Genomic DNA, 20,012 nt, shown 5'->3' on the forward strand with positions numbered 1-20,012 from the left:
ACATTTTATCTCATTCACGTGTAAGGATATGTACAGTGTAACCATTTGGTATGTTTATGGTAGTCAATTAGCATATTTTGCATACTGTATGTAACGACTCAAAGCAAACACATGGTCATTTTCTGTTCAGTATTATTCCAAGTACTTATTTTTACAAATATTATTATTCCTGTACATCTGATCACTACTGAAGCAGTAAATGTCCCAATAAACTGCTATTTGTTCATGTAATAAGCTAATATGGCCATACAAATAATTTCTTCATATCAATTATTAAGACTTCTAGACCATATTTTTGGTCACATACCAAACTTTTCACAGTTGATCCCAGTGTAATTTGTCTTACCTACGGTCTTAAGCTACAGAGCTTAACCTGTAATAGACTAAAACTAAAACATATGTATATTTACATTTAGCTTAGTTATTTATCTTGTCAGTCCACATTCATACAACAGAAGTAAATGTTTTCTTTGTTGAAAGTGGAATGGTAAATAATGCATTTACACTTAGGTGTTTACATGTTGTGCACGCCCTCCTAAGTGGGCGTGCCATACTGTATGTGTTTAAATGAAGATAAAAAAGGGGTTGCTCATTTCTCACTCAGCCATGGCCCCGAGAGCAGCAACATTGCTGCTTCTGTTTTTCCTCCATGTCTGCTCCCCTGACCGCCTCCCTCTCCGTGCTCCTACCAATTGGTTTCAACACTGCCGTTCTTCCACCGACCCCTCCATCACAGCCCTGGAGGTCCTGCCTGGTGGAGGCTGGGACAACCTGAGGAACCTGGACATGGGTCGGGTGATGAACTTCAGCTACTCCCAGTGCCAGACCACCGAGGACGGGTACTACCTGGTCCCTGATGAGGTGTTTGTCATCCCCCGGAAAGTGACAAATGTTCAAACGTACGCCGAGATCATCAGTTCCTATCTGGAGCAAAGTAGTTCCACAGCTAAATCCATCAATATGGAAGCGTCTTACCAAGGTTATTATAATTTAGCATTCGTCTTTACCATTTATTTTTATTTCAACTTGTTTTCAGTTTAGTTTTAATCCATTTTGAATTGGGTTTGCCAGTTTCTTTTTTATTGAGCTTAGTTTTTAATAGGTCTGTCCCCGACTAAGGATTTGTAGTCGAATCTGATTGGCGACTATTTTTTATTTATTTTTTGCATGATTCGACTGAGATTGGCAGTCGAATCAGTCTGATTCGACTGCCAATCTCTCAGTCAAATCATGCAAAAAATATGTTATGCAATAGAGGAACAGTCCATTTGGGCTGTAGGGTTGCTCATTTCACATATACTGTACTTGCTTGGTTTCTACCAATAAATCCTGATGTATATCCTATTTTTGGCAAACTATTAGTTAATTAATATAACAAACTAGGCCAATCTCTCAGTCGAATATTTTTTTTTAGCTTTTATATATTTTTTTTCATAATTCGACTAAGAGATTGGCAGTCGAATCAGACACCCCTTGACTGATTAGTCAACTATTCGAATAATCGAGGTCAGGACTAGTTTTTAATTACTGTTAGTGTTAGTTTATTTTTTTTATTGTAATGTTGGCTATGTGTAAGGGGCAAGACATTTATTGTGTTATAAAACTGGAAAAGCTACAAAATTGCAAGATTCACCCAAAAATACTAGGCTTATGTATGAAATAAATTGACAAAGACAAAAACGAAGGACATTTTCTCTATGATTTTGGCATAGTAAGCTAAACCGTTTTCATTCTGGTTCTAGTTCCAGAATGTCTATTTCTAGTTTATGTTATTTCATTAATGTAACTATTTATATTAATCTTATGTCTTACAGGTGCAGTTGTGGGAGTGACTGCTAAATTCTCTGCTGAACATGAAAGGATGAAAACCAACCAAGTCCAAGACCGCTCTGACACATGCAGAGTACAAGTGAGTTCACTTAATATGTTCTTTTTATTTTGTTGTGGTCTTGCAAATGTGGGAAATGATATACTTACTTATACACATTTCCCTTTTTCTCATCTTCCTAGATACGGAACAACATTTACACAGTTAAAGCTTATCCTGATTTCACTCTGGATCCCCACTTTGTTCGACAAGTAGAGAACGTTGCAGACGCCATTGCAAATAACCAAGTCAGACAAGCCACTTACCTGTCAGAGAAGATAGTGGCCGACTATGGAACCAATGTGGTAACTAGTGTTGATGCTGGGGCTACCTTAGTTAAAGACGACTACATCAAGTCATCCTATGTCTCAAGCAGTGACTCCCAAAGTACTTCTGTCAAAGCGTCAGCTGGCTTTAAGTTTTTGTCATTGTTTTCAATGAGTGTAGATATTGGGTTCAAACATGACTCATCAGAGCAGAGCAAATATGACAATAGCGTCACTTCTTCCTTCATCGAGGGCCACGGAGGTGCACCCTTCTACCCTAACATGAGTCTTGACGTGTGGCAAGAAGGCACCAAAAATAACCTTGTTGCTATTGACCGGTCTGGGCTGCCACTACACTATGTCATAAACACTAACACGTTTCCTGATCTGCCAGAGCCCACCGTTAACAAGGTGGCTCTCTATCTGCAACAGGCCATAAAGCTCTACCATACAGTCAACACCCACCCTGGCTGTGTCGACATTGACTCGCCATACTTTAACTTTCAGGCTAACGTTGATGACCAGTCTTGTGCGGGGGCAGCCACATACTTCAATTTTGGTGGATTCTACCAGACATGTGAGTCAGATTATTCTGGCTGCTCGGTTTACAGTCAGATAAACCCACTTACAGGTGGTTACTGCGATCCATATTACAAGGAAATGTTATTACACACTGAGACGTTGCATGATTATGTATCATATGTCATTAAAACATACTGGTGCTACTCCAATGATCCTCCAGAGGAGGACCGAGGGCTTCTGTTTGGAGGTCTGTATGGCAACTCCCTTGAGAATCCTATCACCAAAAGAAGGAGCTGTCCTCAATACTTCACCCCATATAGATTCCTGGCTAATGAGTTAATGATCTGTGTGAGTAAAGATTATGAACTTGGTGCCCAAAACGCGGTGCCCTTTGGAGGTTTTTTCAGCTGTGAATCAACGAACCCCTTGGCAGGAGATCAGTATCACTGTCCTCCCCAGTTCAGCCAGCATCAAGCCGTAGTCAGTGACGGCTGTGAGATTCTCTACTGCGTCAAGTCAGGACTGTTCCGAGGTAATAATTCGCTGTCAATCCGTCTACCTCCTTTCACTAAACCTCCAGTGCTGAGCTTGCTAGACAACAGAATCACAGTGATGACAGACGGGAACAAAACCTGGATCAAACTGAGTTCATCTAAATCATGGATAAGCACTGAGACAGATAATGCTGAGGACTTGATCAAGATGTATGCCCCAGATTCTCCTGATGCACGTGGGGCAAAGGCAGGTATAGGGCTGGGGGTAGCTGCTTTAGTCAGCTTCATGATTGCAGGTGTGGTGCTCACAGTAAGATGGAAGAAGGGGTTGCCATTGTGTAAAAAAGACAGCCACAGGGAGGAAGAGACTCATCCATTGCTTGGGAGCAACAATTAACTTTATCAAGTATAGCCTACACAGAAATGTATTGTACAGTGAGAGGATAAATGAACACTGAGGAAATTGAACTCTTTATTTTTTTCTTCGCAAAGAATCTAAATAATTTCTGTTTAAGATCATACAGTGAACTTTATTATTTTAAATGATTCAAGATGTTTTATTCGTTCATCGTATCATAAATACACAAGAGTAACATTCTTGAGTGTCTTGTGTTTTGGTATCTTGACACGAATACTGTATAGGAAGTACTTAATTGCACATCTGTCTTAGAGGCTAGGTGTTATCCAAAGATGCATTAAAGGAGGAGTTCACCCAAAAAATGACTTATTTTCTATCAATAACACACCCCATGAGGCCTTGATTTCATGGATTTATTTTTGTTTTTGTAGCATTCCTAAAACAATAATTTGATGACCGTGTGTATTTCCGGTAGGAGACACAAATAATCTACTTTGTGTCTCCTACCGGATACAGTACATTAGCCGGTACGAGACAGGAATCAAATTATTACAGTAGCTTAGGAATGCGACAAAAACAAAAAATAATCCATGGATTCAAGGCTTCATAGGGTGTGCAATTGATAGAAAATAAGTCATTTTTTGGGTGAACTCCTCCTTTAATCAGGCAAATAACATGAGCTATGTTATTGGTGTAGCATATATGATATCGTTGCTGTCGGGCAGAAAACAGCTAACTCCATTTTGACGCTTTTGCATTTTTTCCCCCATAAATCAGTGCTATTGAACACAAAAGCAGATAACTCCATTGGATTCTCAAACTTTCTGCTAAACCAGCTAACTCCACCAAAAGGGGGGTGGAGTTAGCTGGTTTCTGCCCAACAGCAGAGATATACAGTAAGTAGATCAGTGTGGTTCTCAAACCTTTTGGGCGTCAGGACCCAATTTCCCCGACTTCTAAATCCAAGTACACCCTTTACCATAGCTAGCATATGATGTGATGAATAAATGATAAACCATTTCTTTTCACCTCTAAACCTGTGATGTGACAATAAAGTTGATTCTGATTCTTCTGAATTATTACCGTCCAGAGCAGATTTATTAGTTTTACTAATACATCTTTTAAATAAATATTATAAAGTCAAATTTGTGATACATTTGGCTTAAAACTTGACAGATCAGCAGCTTTACACAAAGTGTGTCAATGTGATCCCCAAACAGGCTGTTTCATTAGCACTGTCTGGAAACCAAACAACTTCTGGTGAAACTGAACATACAGAAATGTTTAGGCATATAAAATGTGTCCAAAATACTCATCTCGAAGGCTACAGGTCCAAATGAACAGCGAAAAACAAGTATTGATCTATGACTGTTCCAGTGATTCTCAACCTTTTCAATTTCAATTACCCCCAGTTTGATGTGCAATTAGGCCAAGAGCCCCCCATCATTTTATGCCCCCCCATCTCTGAGACCCAAATATACACTGTAAAATCATCAGTTTTAATTTAACAGTTAAAGGGTTTTAATTTAACCCTGAGTTGTATTAAAACTCTCTCTGTACACTGTACATGTACACCCTCAGAGACCCATCAGTGTCCATTTGGACTCCTACATGGTCCCCAGACCCCATGTTGAGAACCCGTGACCTATTCTAGTGATCTAAGGTCAGGCTACATGTATAAACTGCCACGCAAATGTACATCATGTTCTATACATACTGTAATTCAAACACACAGTGTGGGATACCACCAGACAAACAGGAAGGTATATTCATGTCAAACATCTTGAAGTCACAACAATAGCAGGAGAAAAAAACAAGCTGTTTAAAATTACTAAAAACTAACTTGTAGCACACTTGTAACTTTAATAACACTAATAATAAACCATAACAAATCACCCTAAAATTATATGACATCCAACGGTCCTGTTAAGAATACCAATTTTAATACATTCCTCGAGTCCAAATTGTATGGAATATGTGTTTGTTTGTATGTTGTATACTTCCAGATATTTGCTACGTTTCCCTTTTTGGGTGTAACATAGGGTTAAAAATTAACCCTGTGGGACATTATTTCAGTCTGGTACATGGCAGAATTTTAAATACAAACGTCAAGGATTAAGAAAATGCAGCTGGTAAGAACTATTTAGTAAAAACAGAAATATATGATATGAACATTTTCAGCTCCGTTTTTTTGGTGCTGTTTTTGTCCTGTAGCCTAATATAGAGTCAAGATGTGCTTGAATCTTAATAATAACCATTTTATTCCTTGGGTCCAAATTGTATGGGATTTTTTAAATCTTGTCTCCGGATGTTTCTTTCAAAAGTTATGGGCGTGTGGCTCCTGGATTCTGACAGTCCAATGTTGGCAGCCCTGCAATTATGACCTGATCATTCTGGTTTTACTTATGGATCTAGGCTGGCATCTATCCACAAGTTTCCTAGGCCGTTGTGGGCATCACTTCCTGTCGATTTCATTTGATTTCATTGGATTTCATTGGATCAAATCGAGAGGAAGCGATGCCCACAACGCCCTAGGAAACTTGTGGATCAAAGTAAAAGTACCAATACTGCAATATAGAAATACTCTGTTACAAGTAAAAGTACAGAATAAAAAAAATACTTGAGTAAAAGTACAAAAAAGTACAAAAGTATTGGCATCAAAATGTACTTACAGTAAAGTACCATAAGTAAAAATACTAATGTTTGAAAATAGCAGATCTACATAAAAGCTCACAACATGGCGTTGTGAGCTTGCAGATCGGCTATTTTTAAATAGCCTATGTATAATATAGGGCTAACATTTAATGCATGTTTTATAATATAATACTTTATACCTGCAAAGTAACTGGTAACTAAAGTTTTTAAATAATTGTAGTGGAGTAAAAGCACACTATTTGCCTCTGACATGTAGCCGAGTAGAAGTAAAAGTATTACAATTTGGAAATACTATATTATATACTAATATTAGTAAAAAATCTCAACAAAATTGTTCGTAAGTACAGTACTTGAGTAAATGTGCTTAGTTGCTTTACGCCACTGTCTCCATATCAAATACATTAATCAGGGTATGGACTGTATACTTTGTTGAATACTTTTAAGTCAAGTTAGATTGTATTATTGAGCCACGACTTAAATAAGTCCTCCAAACACACATACATCAATCAATGCAGGTTTGCAAAGATTGTGATACCCTTCATTTAGGACAATCCAGCCAAACGGTAACAAGGGTAAAATAAATGTAAAATAACACATTATAAGCTATTACTTAAACAACAATTAGACAAGTTCTTGATAGCTTTATTAAAATTATTTCCTCAAGATGGCACCAGCTCATCTGAAAAACACAAGAAAATGGATGCCCCTCCCCCACAGTATTGCACACAATTAAGCCTCGTGTCATCGAAAGGCTAATAGTACTGCAGCGCTATTTTTCATCTTCTCTTTTAAAAAATAGAAGCCAGTATAGAAAATATGACATCTTAACATCTTTCAGTAGTTATCTTTTTTTATAAATAGATTCAGTTCATTTTGTCCTCGGATCACACGTATATACAGAGCATTAGAACAGAGGTACCGCAACCCTACACAGTATAGACAGTTCTCCACAAACCTTGGATTGATGAACAAACCAAAACAAAACCGCTGTGAAACATTCATTCTCACCTCGACACACAACAAACACAAACTTAGTGTGAATTTATATTATGAATCTACGCGACTCAAAAAAGAAAAATCATAACAAAAGAAATCAACTCAAATCACTGACCCTAACATAGGGACATTCCCAGCTCAGTATGTCTCCCTACGTAAATAAATGTGACTAAATAACGGAGAATAAATCAATATTACAGCAACTGAAGTCATTGTTTCTTTTCACTGTTTTACCATCGACGCTGTTTGCTATATTTATTTACCCTGTCTCTGATCCACCATAACTATGGGATTCACACACAATCAAATGGAAATGTACAGCAACTGACCATCAGAGCAAGAGGGGATATGATAAATGCATAAATACATAAATAAAGACATCATCATGTCCTGTGCAGTCTATTTTTCCAATGGTGACATTACCATTGAGTCCCAACGTCTGTTAAGGCAGTGGTTCTCAACCTTTTCAGGCCGCGAGCCCACACAATAATCATATTTGAACTGGGGACCTCCCAAAATAATCATATTTGAACTGGGGACCTCCCAAAATAATCATATTTGAACTGAGGACCCCCCCCAAAATTCTCTTACTTGAAATGGAGACTCCTGAAAAATAATCATATTTGAACTGGGGACCCCCCCAACCTGACAAGCACTTGGAATTGTAGGAGCATTACATTTAGTTTGACTTGGTTCCACAGACAATTGTGAAAATGGCAGATCTACAAGCTCTCAAGCTTGTAGATCAGCTAGAAGTTTTGCCTCTTTCCTATATTGTTTGACAATTTGGCCGACGTTTGACCAGTTTTTATAGTACAGTTTGATTACTTTTGATGCAGTTTTTTTAGGTATTAAAAAGGTCCCCCCAAAATCGTGGACCCACAGGTTGAGAACCACTGCGTTAAGATGAATGACACCCACTTCAGGCTAAATTATACTTAGTCCAGCTGACAGAACAGGCGGATTCCAAACCGAATACATTTTAATATATATATTTTTTTCCAGTTGAAGATAAATATTTTTTAACTTATTTTTTTAATCAGTTTACTATAACCACAGAACCCTAGAGCATCCCTATTCTGGCCATGGCATAATGATAGGCGAACATTCAGCGAAAATAGGCGAACATTTGATGAAAACAGCCCATCTGTTCTGCGAAAATAAGCCGACATTTCCGCTCCAACAGATTTTGGTACAGAGGGAGAAAACGAGGGGGGCCTCCGAGAACAGGGCCCTGGGGGACCCCCAGTCAACATAGTATATAGGGTTTAACTGGTTAAAAGGAGGGGGCCTGGAAGTGGGTCAGGGCATTACGTGTAGTGCATGGAAACGACATGAGATGAATATACATACATCGCTATACATGGTTTCAGTGCATAGATTCAACTCAGCATCGGGATTATGAGCACAAGGTATACGATGGAACCGAGAAGGCAGTCAGTCCCGACATCGCCTTGACCAGAGCTGGTCTTTTATGAAGACAGGATGTTCTGGGGGCAAAAGCAACAAGTCAACAAGTGATGCAATGACCACAGCTCAGGAAGGTCGAACAGAGAGCTTTCTAAACGTTAAAAAGGATGCCTGGCTAATAAGCCAAATATGCCTTAATACATTATACTTGCTGTCTATAACTCAAATTAAAAATTAAAAACACCTTAAATATTTTAGTTATGTTAGAAATAGTTAATCTTTTCCTCAAGGGGGACAACGCCCGGCACAAGTAATTTGTCCATGTGTGGTCTAGCCCTAAGGAATGTTATTAGCATGTCCTAATAAAAAAACATCTAAATACTTCCTAAGGTTAATATGAACATCAAAACAATATTTAAGAAGTGTTTTATTAGCACATGGATTCCATACATTCCAAAGGGCTAAAATGAATTAAATATTTAAGGTGTTTTTTGCATTTTTCATTTTAGTTTTAGACAGCAATTGATTAAGGCATATTTGGCTCATTAGCCAGGCATCCTTTTAAGGCTTCATTTAGTGAACCTTACAAGGTTTTTACAAACTAACAGGACATTTAAAGTTGACATGGAAACTAGTCAAACTAGTCTCACGTAGTCAAGAGATTATTGGACATCTCCACCTACCGGTCGATACCTACTGTATCTGGTGACACAGTAGGTTCTCTAAATTCAATGTAGGCCAAGCAGTGATTCAGCAGGGGGTCCAAACGGACCAATACAGCTCTGTAAGTGTACAAATGGAACCAAATGATACACTCTCAGAGTTATGGGGGGGTCCTTGAAAGATTGGACCACAGATGTAAGGTATAGAATCTGGTATCTGGGTGGGACAGCCCAGCTCAGGGTCCGACATTAAGGACTGCCCGCTTTGCACATTGTTCTTACTCAAATCTTTGCGTCTGGGGGTCCCTGGTACAACATATGTTGAGATGGGGGGTCCGAGGCCAAATACATATTATGTTGGGGGTCCCTTGACATGAAAAGGTTTGAGCAACATAAGTTGCCTCAGGCGTTAATGGGTTAAGAAACTCATATTCTGTAGTGTTTTTACGAACTTAACCCCCGCACTCTCTCTACTCTGACCACTGTGGTGTGTTATCCAAAAACACCAGAGCCATGTAAGGAGAGTTGCGTCACCTCCGTTCACTTCATCGGGCCAGTCCAATGGCGGCTCGGGAGAAGCCGAATAGTGACACAGCCCTGACCCGGAAGTTTATGGGCACTGGAGTCTATGAGCGTTTGTCACTATTTCGAATTTACATGAACCACGTGACCGGCACTGTTTCTGCCCCGTCATTGACGCAACTCTCCAATAGAAGGCTCTGAGAAAACACTATACTGAGTTTCTGAGTGCGAGCCTCCATGGTTTGATCTGTAGTGTTTTAGTATAGGCTATAGCTGAGGCGGTCATTTTGTGGTTCCACCGATAGAAACCCTTCTTTTTTTCCCCAAAGAGATTTCCGAAAATATTTATATGAACAATTTTAAGCCTGGAGCCAAGCCATCCAGGCTCCTGGTGAATCATGACCAGAAAACATTTGATTTTGTGTCAACAAATATTTGAATATTTAATTATATTACGTACTATAATGCCCTGCCAAGGTAAAGTGCAGTAACTACGAAAAAAGAAATCACTGAAAAATGGGTTTAAAAGTGATTCAACTGGTCAGCCAAATGAGATATCGGCATATAAGTGATATTACACTAATTTTGCATCTGTTCTTGAGGTAATTGTTTATCCCCTAAAATCACAAAGGCTAATTTGACCTTTGGGATACAAAATAAGTCGGCGTGTCCAAAAACGTAGTTACTGCTCTTTACCTTGGCAGGGCAAATAGTTAACACATCGGGTGCCAAACACGGTCTGAACCGTGTGTTTACATAGTGGCGGTTCCGAAGCTTCGGTGCCGAACACGGTCTGAACCGTGATTTCAGTCTTTTTGTTTTTTTCGTTTTTCTCCGCGCGGGCGGGGCTAGAGCAGCTCTGGGAGCACCCATTGTAATCCTGCGAAGGAAGTGCCAGATCGCTCACCGGAAACACATTTTTTTCCCCCATCCGCTTCCTGTCTATTTCCTACTTTGAAACGCCTATATCTCCTTATCTGTTTCCTGTGGGGAAAACCGGTCATGCGCGATGCGCGATCCCCCCCCCCCCGTTGTAACCCGCGAGGGGAATGTTATGGTTCCAGGCAGTAGCCAGGCTCATGGCAGAACATGAATCGATGCTTTTTTTTGCGTGGATTTGCTTGTAACGCACGCGGAAACGTTAAACAGCAAAGCGCAGTCAATGGGGAGAATGCTGGCACCCACGGTAAGTTGTTATGAAAAAATGCTGGCACCCGATGTGTTAATAAATACCCTTTTGTTTTACACAGAATCAAATGGTCATGATTCACCAGGAGTCTGGATGGCATGGTTCCAGGCTTAAGATAATTGATACAAATATTTTCGGAAATCTCTATGGTAAAAAACAAAACAAAAATGGGTTTTCTATCTGTGGCACAACGAAATGGCCGCCAATGTTAACCTTAACGTCGGACCCCTGTTAGCTGACTGTAATCAGAATAGGGATGGGACGATTATCGTTATTATTGGTTATCGTGATGAGAAAAACGCTCGTATCGCAGAGATTTTAATTTATGGTGAAATTGTCCTCCTTCATACACTAGGATGAATTAGCTTTTGTTGAGCTGCAAATTCAGTACCACTTTAACCCTCTATACGTGATCAAACTGACCTGTAAAGAGCACATTTGTTACGCTCTTATTTCACTCTACACAAATCGATTCGCCAAAAATAGCAGATCTACAAGCTCACAACGGCGAACGTTCCCCCCCAGAATAGGGATGCTGGGGAAGGCATTAAAGTGGTATTTTAAATTGTAAGCATATTTTGATTATCGCGATAATATCGTTTATCGTTAATTACTTTTTTGCCACAATAATCGTGACATGTCGTTTTCATATATCGGCCCATCCCTGAATCAGAGGCTTTTCTACGTTTTACCCCAAACAGTGGAAGGAGTTTAAGACATTTTGGTCAACATGACTGCTGTCAGCCAGACAGGGAAGGTTTTAAACCGTCACTGTTTTTTGGAAGTTCTCTCACACACACACACACACACCGCTGTGAAGCGGTTTGGCCAAAGCAAGGCCAGGCTAGAGGGCGCCGGTGAGGCACATGAGCACCAGCACATGCAGCGTCAGCAGGTAGGCCAGGAAGAAGTAGCGGGAGCGCGCGCGAGTGGTCAGCTGCTTGGAGCAGTACAGGCTCCTCCCCCGTATCCAACGGCGACACGCCAGGAGGCCACCTTTCACCTGGGAGGAGACGCACACACGCACGTACACGCGCACACACACACGCGCAACACACGCACGCGCACACGCACACACACGATTAGAATCAAAATCACAAAACGAAAAGCATTCCAACACTGAAATTAGGAATTCAATAAATAGATGAGGCTCTTATCCAAAGTGACTCACAAAATACATGAAGAATTAAAGGGATAGTTCACCCCCAACAATGGCTTTATTTCTATGGATTACTCACCCCACGGAGACTTGAATTCATGGATATTTTTTATGTTTTTGTCTCATTCCTAAGACCATAATTTGATGACCGGCAGGGTTCCGGTAGGACACACAAAGACTCTCCTTTGTGTCTCCTACCGGAACCGCTGCCTACCGGTCCGCTGGACATCAAATTATTGTCTTAGGAATGAGACAAAAATGAAAAAAATACATGAATTCAAGTCTCCATGGGGTGACTAATCCATAGGAAAAAATATATATTTCTTTAAGTGTGCTAAGACAATGTATCTATCTATCTATCTTTCTATCTATCTATCCATCTATCTATCCATCTATCTATCTTTTTATCTACTGTATCTATCCATCCTTCCATCTATGGATACACACACACACAATATAACAGAGTAGTTTCTTATGTACTGTACATGGAAGAGGTGCTTTGCACACTGAAGACGTCATAATTCGTCATAATCTTCAGTGTAGCCCGAGGTGGGAGGGGTACAAGTGTTCCCCGATTAACCCCCTGGATTAAATGTAAGTCTCCAATGTTTAGGTGAATAAATGACGGCATGTCGGTAGCAGCACAACCTTGCGTGTGACCAGGGGCTGGTTGGGGTTGAGGATGAGAGCCTCCCACTCGTCCTCCGTTTCCATCTGGATGCTGTAGTCCTGTTGACTGCCTCTGGAAGGACTGGAGCCAGCACTGTAACATATAAACATTAATTATCCCTCTGACTGGAACCAGCACTGTAACATATAAACATTAATTATCCCTCTGACTGGAGCCAGTACTGTAACATATAAACATTAATTATCCTCTGACTGGAACCAGCACTGTAACATATAAACATTAATTATCCCTCTGACTGGAACCAGTACTGTAACATATAAACATATATTATTCCTCTGACTGGAACCAGCACTGTAACATATAAACATTAATTATCCCTCTGACTGGAGCCAGTACTGTAACATATAAACATTAATTATCCCTCTGACTGGAACCAGTACTGTAACATATACACATTTATTATCCCTCTGACTGGAACCAGCACTGTAACATATACACATTAATTATCCTCTGACTGGAACCAGCACTGTAACATATACACATTAATTATCCTCTGACTGGAACCAGTACTGTAACATATACACATTAATTATCCTCTGACTGGAACCAGCACTGTAACATATACACATTAATTATCCTCTGACTGGAACCAGTACTGTAACATATACACATTTATTATCCCTCTGACTGGAACCAGTACTGTAACATATACACATTAATTATCCTCTGACTGGAACCAGCACTGTAACATATACACATTAATTATCCTCTGACTGGAACCAGCACTGTAACATATACACATTAATTATCCTCTGACTGGAACCAGCACTGTAACATATACACATTAATTATCCTCTGACTGGAACCAGTACTGTAACATATACACATTAATTATCCTCTGACTGGAACCAGCACTGTAACATATACACATTAATTATCCTCTGACTGGAACCAGCACTGTAACATATACACATTAATTATCCTCTGACTGGAACCAGTACTGTAACATATACACATTAATTATCCTCTGACTGGAACCAGTACTGTAACATATACACATTAATTATCCTCTGACTGGAACCAGTACTGTAACATATACACATTAATTATCCTCTGACTGGAACCAGTACTGTAACATATACACATTAATTATCCTCTGACTGGAACCAGTACTGTAACATATACACATTTATTATCCTCTGACTGGAACCAGTACTGTAACATATACACATTTATTATCCTCTGACTGGAACCAGTACTGTAACATATAAACATATATTATTCCTCTGACTGGAACCAGTACTGTAACATATAAACATATATTATTCCTCTGACTGGAACCAGTACTGTAACATATAAACATATATTATTCCTCTGACTGGAACCAGTACTGTAACATATACACATTAATTATCCTCTGACTGGAACCAGTACTGTAACATATACACATTAATTATCCTCTGACTGGAACCAGTACTGTAACATATACACATTAATTATCCTCTGACTGGAACCAGCACTGTAACATATACACATTTATTATCCTCTGACTGGAACCAGTACTGTAACATATACACATTTATTATCCTCTGACTGGAACCAGTACTGTAACATATACACATTTATTATCCCTCTGACTGGAACCAGCACTGTAACATATACACATTAATTATCCTCTGACTGGAACCAGTACTGTAACATATACACATTAATTATCCTCTGACTGGAACCAGTACTGTAACATATACACATTAATTATCCTCTGACTGGAACCAGTACTGTAACATATACACATTAATTATCCTCTGACTGGAGCCAGTACTGTAACATATACACATTTATTATCCTCTGACTGGAACCAGTACTGTAACATATACACATTTATTATCCTCTGACTGGAACCAGTACTGTAACATATACACATTTATTATCCTCTGACTGGAACCAGTACTGTAACATATAAACATTTATTATCCCTCTGACTGGAGCCAGTACTGTAACATATAAACATATATTATTCCTCTGACTGGAACCAGTACTGTAACATATAAACATATATTATTCCTCTGACTGGAACCAGCACTGTAACATATAAACATATATTATTCCTCTGACTGGAACCAGTACTGTAACATATAAACATATATTATTCCTCTGACTGGAACCAGTACTGTAACATATAAACATATATTATTCCTCTGACTGGAGCCAGTACTGTAACATATAAACATTTATTATTCCTCTGACTGGAACCAGTACTGTAACATATAAACACTTATTATATATTACTATATCACTTATATATATTATATATTACACTTATTGGGAGGTGTAGTGGTGAACAGTCGACGCCAGCGTCCTCACTTTTCCCACATTCACACACCAATGGTGGCAAGCTAGCGCCACCCGACTCATTGGAGGCAATTAGGGGTTCAGTGTAGAGATGCACGATATTTAAATTATGACCGATATCCGATACCCGATTATTTGCTTGGTCATATCGGCCGATACCGATCCGATACCGATATATTATATATTATATTTATATTGAGCTCATTGCTGAATGTTTTTATTTTATTTTGTTTTACTGGTGAAAGTTGATGGTAAACCCCCCTCTCCACTAGCCCTACTGTGATGAAAAATATTTATGGAATAAATACATTAATTATATATATTCTTCTAAGTAACAAACTTAACTATGACATCATTTTTGTATGCTATAAGCCATCACAGAATGATTTGAATCTTTGTATAACACAAAACCATGTTATGTGGCCTATGGAACTAAGATCATTGAATCTAGTTTGTTATTAGTGTTATTCATATTGTCTGTTGCCTAAATTCATTAGCCTCTGCTCTAACATTGTGGGGACTGCTCCGCCTCCAAGTGCTGTAGGTCGGTAGTCAGTAGCTCCTGATTACGCCCAATGAATGGTCTCACAAATCGCGGGTAGGTCCGTGTATCGCCTACTCGCCCATTCAATGGTCTGATATAACGTGATAATCTCCCATTCAGTGCATTGATAGCATTCGAAGCCGTGTCTAAACAATAAAGCCCCCCATAGCTCTCCCAATCACAACTCCCTGGAGCCACCACTGTGTGTGTGTGTGTGTGTGTGTGTGTGTGTGTGTGTGTGTGTGTGTGTGTGTGTGTGCGCGTTACGAGTGTTTGTTACGTCGATGTTAAATAACGACGCAATGTACACATTCGTGTTGAAAATATATCCTCCGCAGTTTCACTACTCTAATCTAATTTAAGATGTACAAGAAACCCTCTGACTGTTCTGGGTATGAACTATGGACGTGAAGAGTTTGCTGTTAGTTTCGACTACTTTCTGTTCACGTAGCAGTTTAGCCTAGCAGCCTGTTGCAGTGCACTCACTGTCTCTGTCTGAGAGAGACAGCATGTAGAGTGCGTGGAGGGGGGAGGAGCTACAATTGACTATCTTAAAGAGACATAGACAGGCAGAGAGACTGCTCTCGTTCATTTTATTATACAATATATACAATATCGGAGAATTTAATCGGGTTTATTTTGACATCGGTTCGATACCGATACGGCCGATATGGGCCGATATGGGCCGATATCGATACGTTACCGATTATATCGTGCATCTCTAGTTCAGTGTCACGCCCAGGGACACTTCAACACTAACTCTGGGGGAGCCCGGGATCGAACTGGGAGCCTCGCGGTTCCCATACGGCCACTCTACACCCTTCCCTTGCATAATAATGGTGTGTGTGTGTGTGTGTGTGTGTGTGTGTGTGTGTGTGTGTGTGTGTGTGTGTGTGTGTGTGTGTGTGTGTGTGTGTGACCTCTAACCTGGTGGTGTGGTCCTCCAGCAGGCCCAGAGCCTCCTCTGCCGCCTCCCTCCTGGACCGCTCCTCTGACAGGGTCTGTTCTACCTCCAACAACCTACACACACACACACACACACACACACACACACACACACACACACACACGATATGTATTTGCTCATAGCCGCGCTATGAGCTTGTAAATCTGCTATTTTTGAAAAATCTTGGAAAAAAAATGTTTTAGATTTTTTTCAACAAACTGTTAGGATTTAGAAAACATTTTTATGAATCTCCTCAGGTCTTAATGGGTTAACCCATTTTGGGCGGGAACCCGTTTTTGTAACTATACCTTTCAGGACGGGAACCCCTTTTAGGGTTGTTGTTGTTATGTACAGTATATAGCAACACACAGTTTTTGTAATTTTTTAATACATATTTGACGTTTTTCTTTTGACCTAGGTCAGGATTTAGAAGGCGTTTTTAGAATCAGACTCAGGTCTAAATGGGTTAATTAAGTAGCCGTGTAATTAGCTGTAATGATCCCTTCAGGATCATTAAACAGTTTCTTTGTGTATGCGTGTGTCACTCATTTATTTAACACACACACACACACACGGACACACGCACGCACGCACGCACACACACACACACACACACACACACACACACACACACACACACACACACACACACACACACACACACACACACACACACACACACACACACACACACACACACACACACACACACACACACACACACACACTCTCGTGGCGTTCCCAGAAATTACATTTAGGGCAGGCGAGATTTTTTTCTCTACCTATCCCCCCCCCCCCCTCCGAAAAAATCTCGGGGGAAACAAGTTAACAACGCAACACTGACTACAAAACTGAAAAACGTTAATAAAAACAATATGCAAGTATAATCAATCAATCAATTATTCAGGTCTCTTCATGTTGTAGTTTAATGGTTCAAGCTGCTCTCATACTCAGAGCCCCTTTTATGCCTGGTGAGTACAGGTGATGGCCCAGAGACCCCCACACCTAGCACTCCTGGCACCCCATGAAGATAAAGGCAAACATTTGCATCACTATAGTATAGGCGACGTCGCTCTGCTGTTTGGATATGGTAGTGATTAGCTGCCTGCCCGCGTGAATGGACGAGGTCCGACGGCCACTATTCTCTTTGGATTTTTTTCACTGCCTGTTTTTCAGTCTTTTACTTTATTTTCTAGGGGAGGCTAGATTTTAGTTGGGCAGGCGGCCGCCTGCCCTGCCTCTATGGTGGGTACGCCACTGCTGCACAGTCTCCTCACCGGTCTCGGAGCTGGGAGGCATCAGTGGTTTCCATGGTGATGGGATGGCTGCTCTTCTCCTGGGGAGCTCCTGGTGCCACCTCTGCACTCACTGCCCCCTGCTGGTGGAACACAGCAATGCAACACACTGTTCACATACCATGGGTCTTCAAGGTTTTTCCAGCCCAAGGACCCCTTAGCTGAGAGAGTGATGAAGCAGGGACCCCCCCACTACATATTGCATACAATTGTGTTGCAGATCAAATTTTCATAGAGATTTGTTGTTAATGATTATGGTTAATGATTCATGTTAATGTGCATTTTCAGTCAGTTAACCACAAAACCCTCAATACTACTAAACTGTTCCCTCTACAATAAACCTCTTTGCCAAAAAGGCACAATGTGACACTTTGTGAGCTTGTACATCAGATATTTTCAAAAAACGATGAAAGAAAGTGAAACATTTTGACAAATACATTTCGGGGTTCTTGCCATGAAAATGTTTGAGAACCACTAGTTTCAACAACTTTAGGAGGCAAAATGCAAATCCAAATAAGCTTGTAAACAATTTTTACAAGCAACTTTACAGAATAAACAAGCCCAAAGTGGCTTATATAATAAGCAGACATGGCAACACTGTTACAGACGCCTTACAACACTGTGTCACAACGCATGGTGCTGCGAGGCGTTGTGAGCTTGTAAATCTGCTATTTTTGGCAAACATTGTCAGAAAAGGGTTGCTAGGGTTCAAGTGGTTAATGTAAAAAAGAATAATCATATCACACAAAGATTTGGCGGCCCCCTGTAGTAACTCTGAGGACTCCCTGTTGAAGACCCTGCTCTAGACACATACATACATATAAACACTGTGTCCCAGACAGTAGAGTACCTGTCCTGGCAGCTCTCTCTCCACAAACACACACACACACACACACACACACACACACACACACACACACACACACACACACACACACACACACACACACACAGTGTTCCAGACAGTACAGTACAGTACAGATCAGTACAGTACCTGTCCTGGCAGCTGGCTCTCCAGCCAGTGGCAGCGGGTCTGGGTGTCCCTCAGGGTCTGGGACACGGCTCTGAGCTGGGCTGCAACGCTGCCTTTCTCCTCCACCGTCTGCTGCATCTACACAGTGACCACACGACACGTTACCATGTACAACGCTGCCTTTCTCCTCCACCGTCTGCTGCATCTACACAGTGACCACAAGACACGTTACTATGTACAACGCTGCCTTTCTCCTCCACCGTCTGCTGCATCTACACAGTGACCACAAGACACGTTACTATGTACAACGCTGCCTTTCTCCTCCACCGTCTGCTGCATCTACACAGTGACCACACGACACGTTACCATGTACAACGCTGCCTTTCTCCTCCACCGTCTGCTGCATCTACACAGTGACCACAAGACACGTTACTATGTACAACGCTGCCTTTCTCCTCCACCGTCTGCTGCATCTACACAGTGACCACAAGACACGTTACTATGTACAACGCTGCCTTTCTCCTCCACCGTCTGCTGCATCTACACAGTGACCACACGACACGTTACTATGTACAACGCTGCCTTTCTCCTCCACCGTCTGCTGGGGACCCCCAGAGGTCCTTGGGGAGGTTCCAGGGGGTCCCCAGCAAAATTATAGATAATATAACGTCACAATCGTTTTAACCACTTTAGCTATTTCAAAAATAGCAGATGTACAAGCTCACAGCGCGTCACTTCGTGCCGCGCTGTGAGCTTGTACATCTGCTATTTTTGAAAAAGAAAAAAAAAATCGAATTAATTGATTTTAAGTTGTTAAGCACTTTGTAACATTGTTTAAAAAGGTGCTACATAAATAAAGTTTATTATTAATATGATGTTGTGTACCTTGGCGTTGAGCTGCTGGTAGAGCTGGTCTCTCTGTTGGATCTCATAGAGACAGCGCTGCAGGTCACTGTGGAGCTGGACCCGCTCCGTCTGGAACCGAGCCACCAGCTCCTCCAGACCACTCTGACCTGACAGAGCCATGGTCTCCTGACACACACACACACACACACACACACACACACACACACACACACACACACACACACACACACAAAACACAGCTACATTAAATCACTGTCTAATCATTTAAACCAGGGGTCTTCAACGTTTTAAGGCTAAGGACCCC

General features: G+C 40.8%; 2 protein-coding genes across 7 annotated transcripts in view; one reads left to right on the forward strand and one right to left on the reverse strand.

The window, feature by feature from the left end:
- Positions 1–606: 606 nt before the first annotated feature.
- LOC311049817 (macrophage-expressed gene 1 protein-like) lies at positions 607–4,542 on the forward strand (the record flags this gene model as incomplete). The annotated part of the gene is made up of 3 exons (XM_084063676.1): positions 607–979; positions 1,815–1,909; positions 2,011–4,542. The coding sequence occupies 3 exons, from the start codon at positions 607–609 to the stop codon at positions 3,544–3,546; spliced, it is 2,004 nt and encodes a 667-aa protein (XP_083919802.1). The 3' UTR covers positions 3,547–4,542.
- A 2,246-nt stretch (positions 4,543–6,788) lies between these two features.
- Positions 6,789–20,012, reverse strand: part of LOC311052326 (uncharacterized protein) — an 83,375-nt gene continuing 70,151 nt past the window's right edge. For 4 of the 6 annotated variants that reach the window (XM_084067223.1, XM_084067222.1, XM_084067224.1 and 1 more), the window contains 6 exons: positions 19,727–19,873; positions 18,863–18,979; positions 17,851–17,951; positions 16,555–16,647; positions 12,749–12,863; positions 6,789–11,944 (listed from right to left, as the gene is read on the reverse strand). In XM_084067223.1, the coding sequence (XP_083923349.1) occupies positions 11,786–11,944; positions 12,749–12,863; positions 16,555–16,647; positions 17,851–17,951; positions 18,863–18,979; positions 19,727–19,873 (732 nt within the window). In that variant the 3' untranslated portion in view covers positions 6,789–11,785. The remainder of the gene's footprint in view (positions 11,945–12,748; positions 12,864–16,554; positions 16,648–17,850; positions 17,952–18,862; positions 18,980–19,726; positions 19,874–20,012) is intronic. The other 2 variants (XM_084067225.1, XM_084067221.1) reach the window with 1 other exon arrangement.

The sequence above is a fragment of the Gymnoscopelus microlampas genome (genome assembly GCF_963454915.1).
Source record: "Gymnoscopelus microlampas genome assembly, chromosome: 1".
NCBI classification, from domain to species: domain Eukaryota; kingdom Metazoa; phylum Chordata; class Actinopteri; order Myctophiformes; family Myctophidae; genus Gymnoscopelus; species Gymnoscopelus microlampas.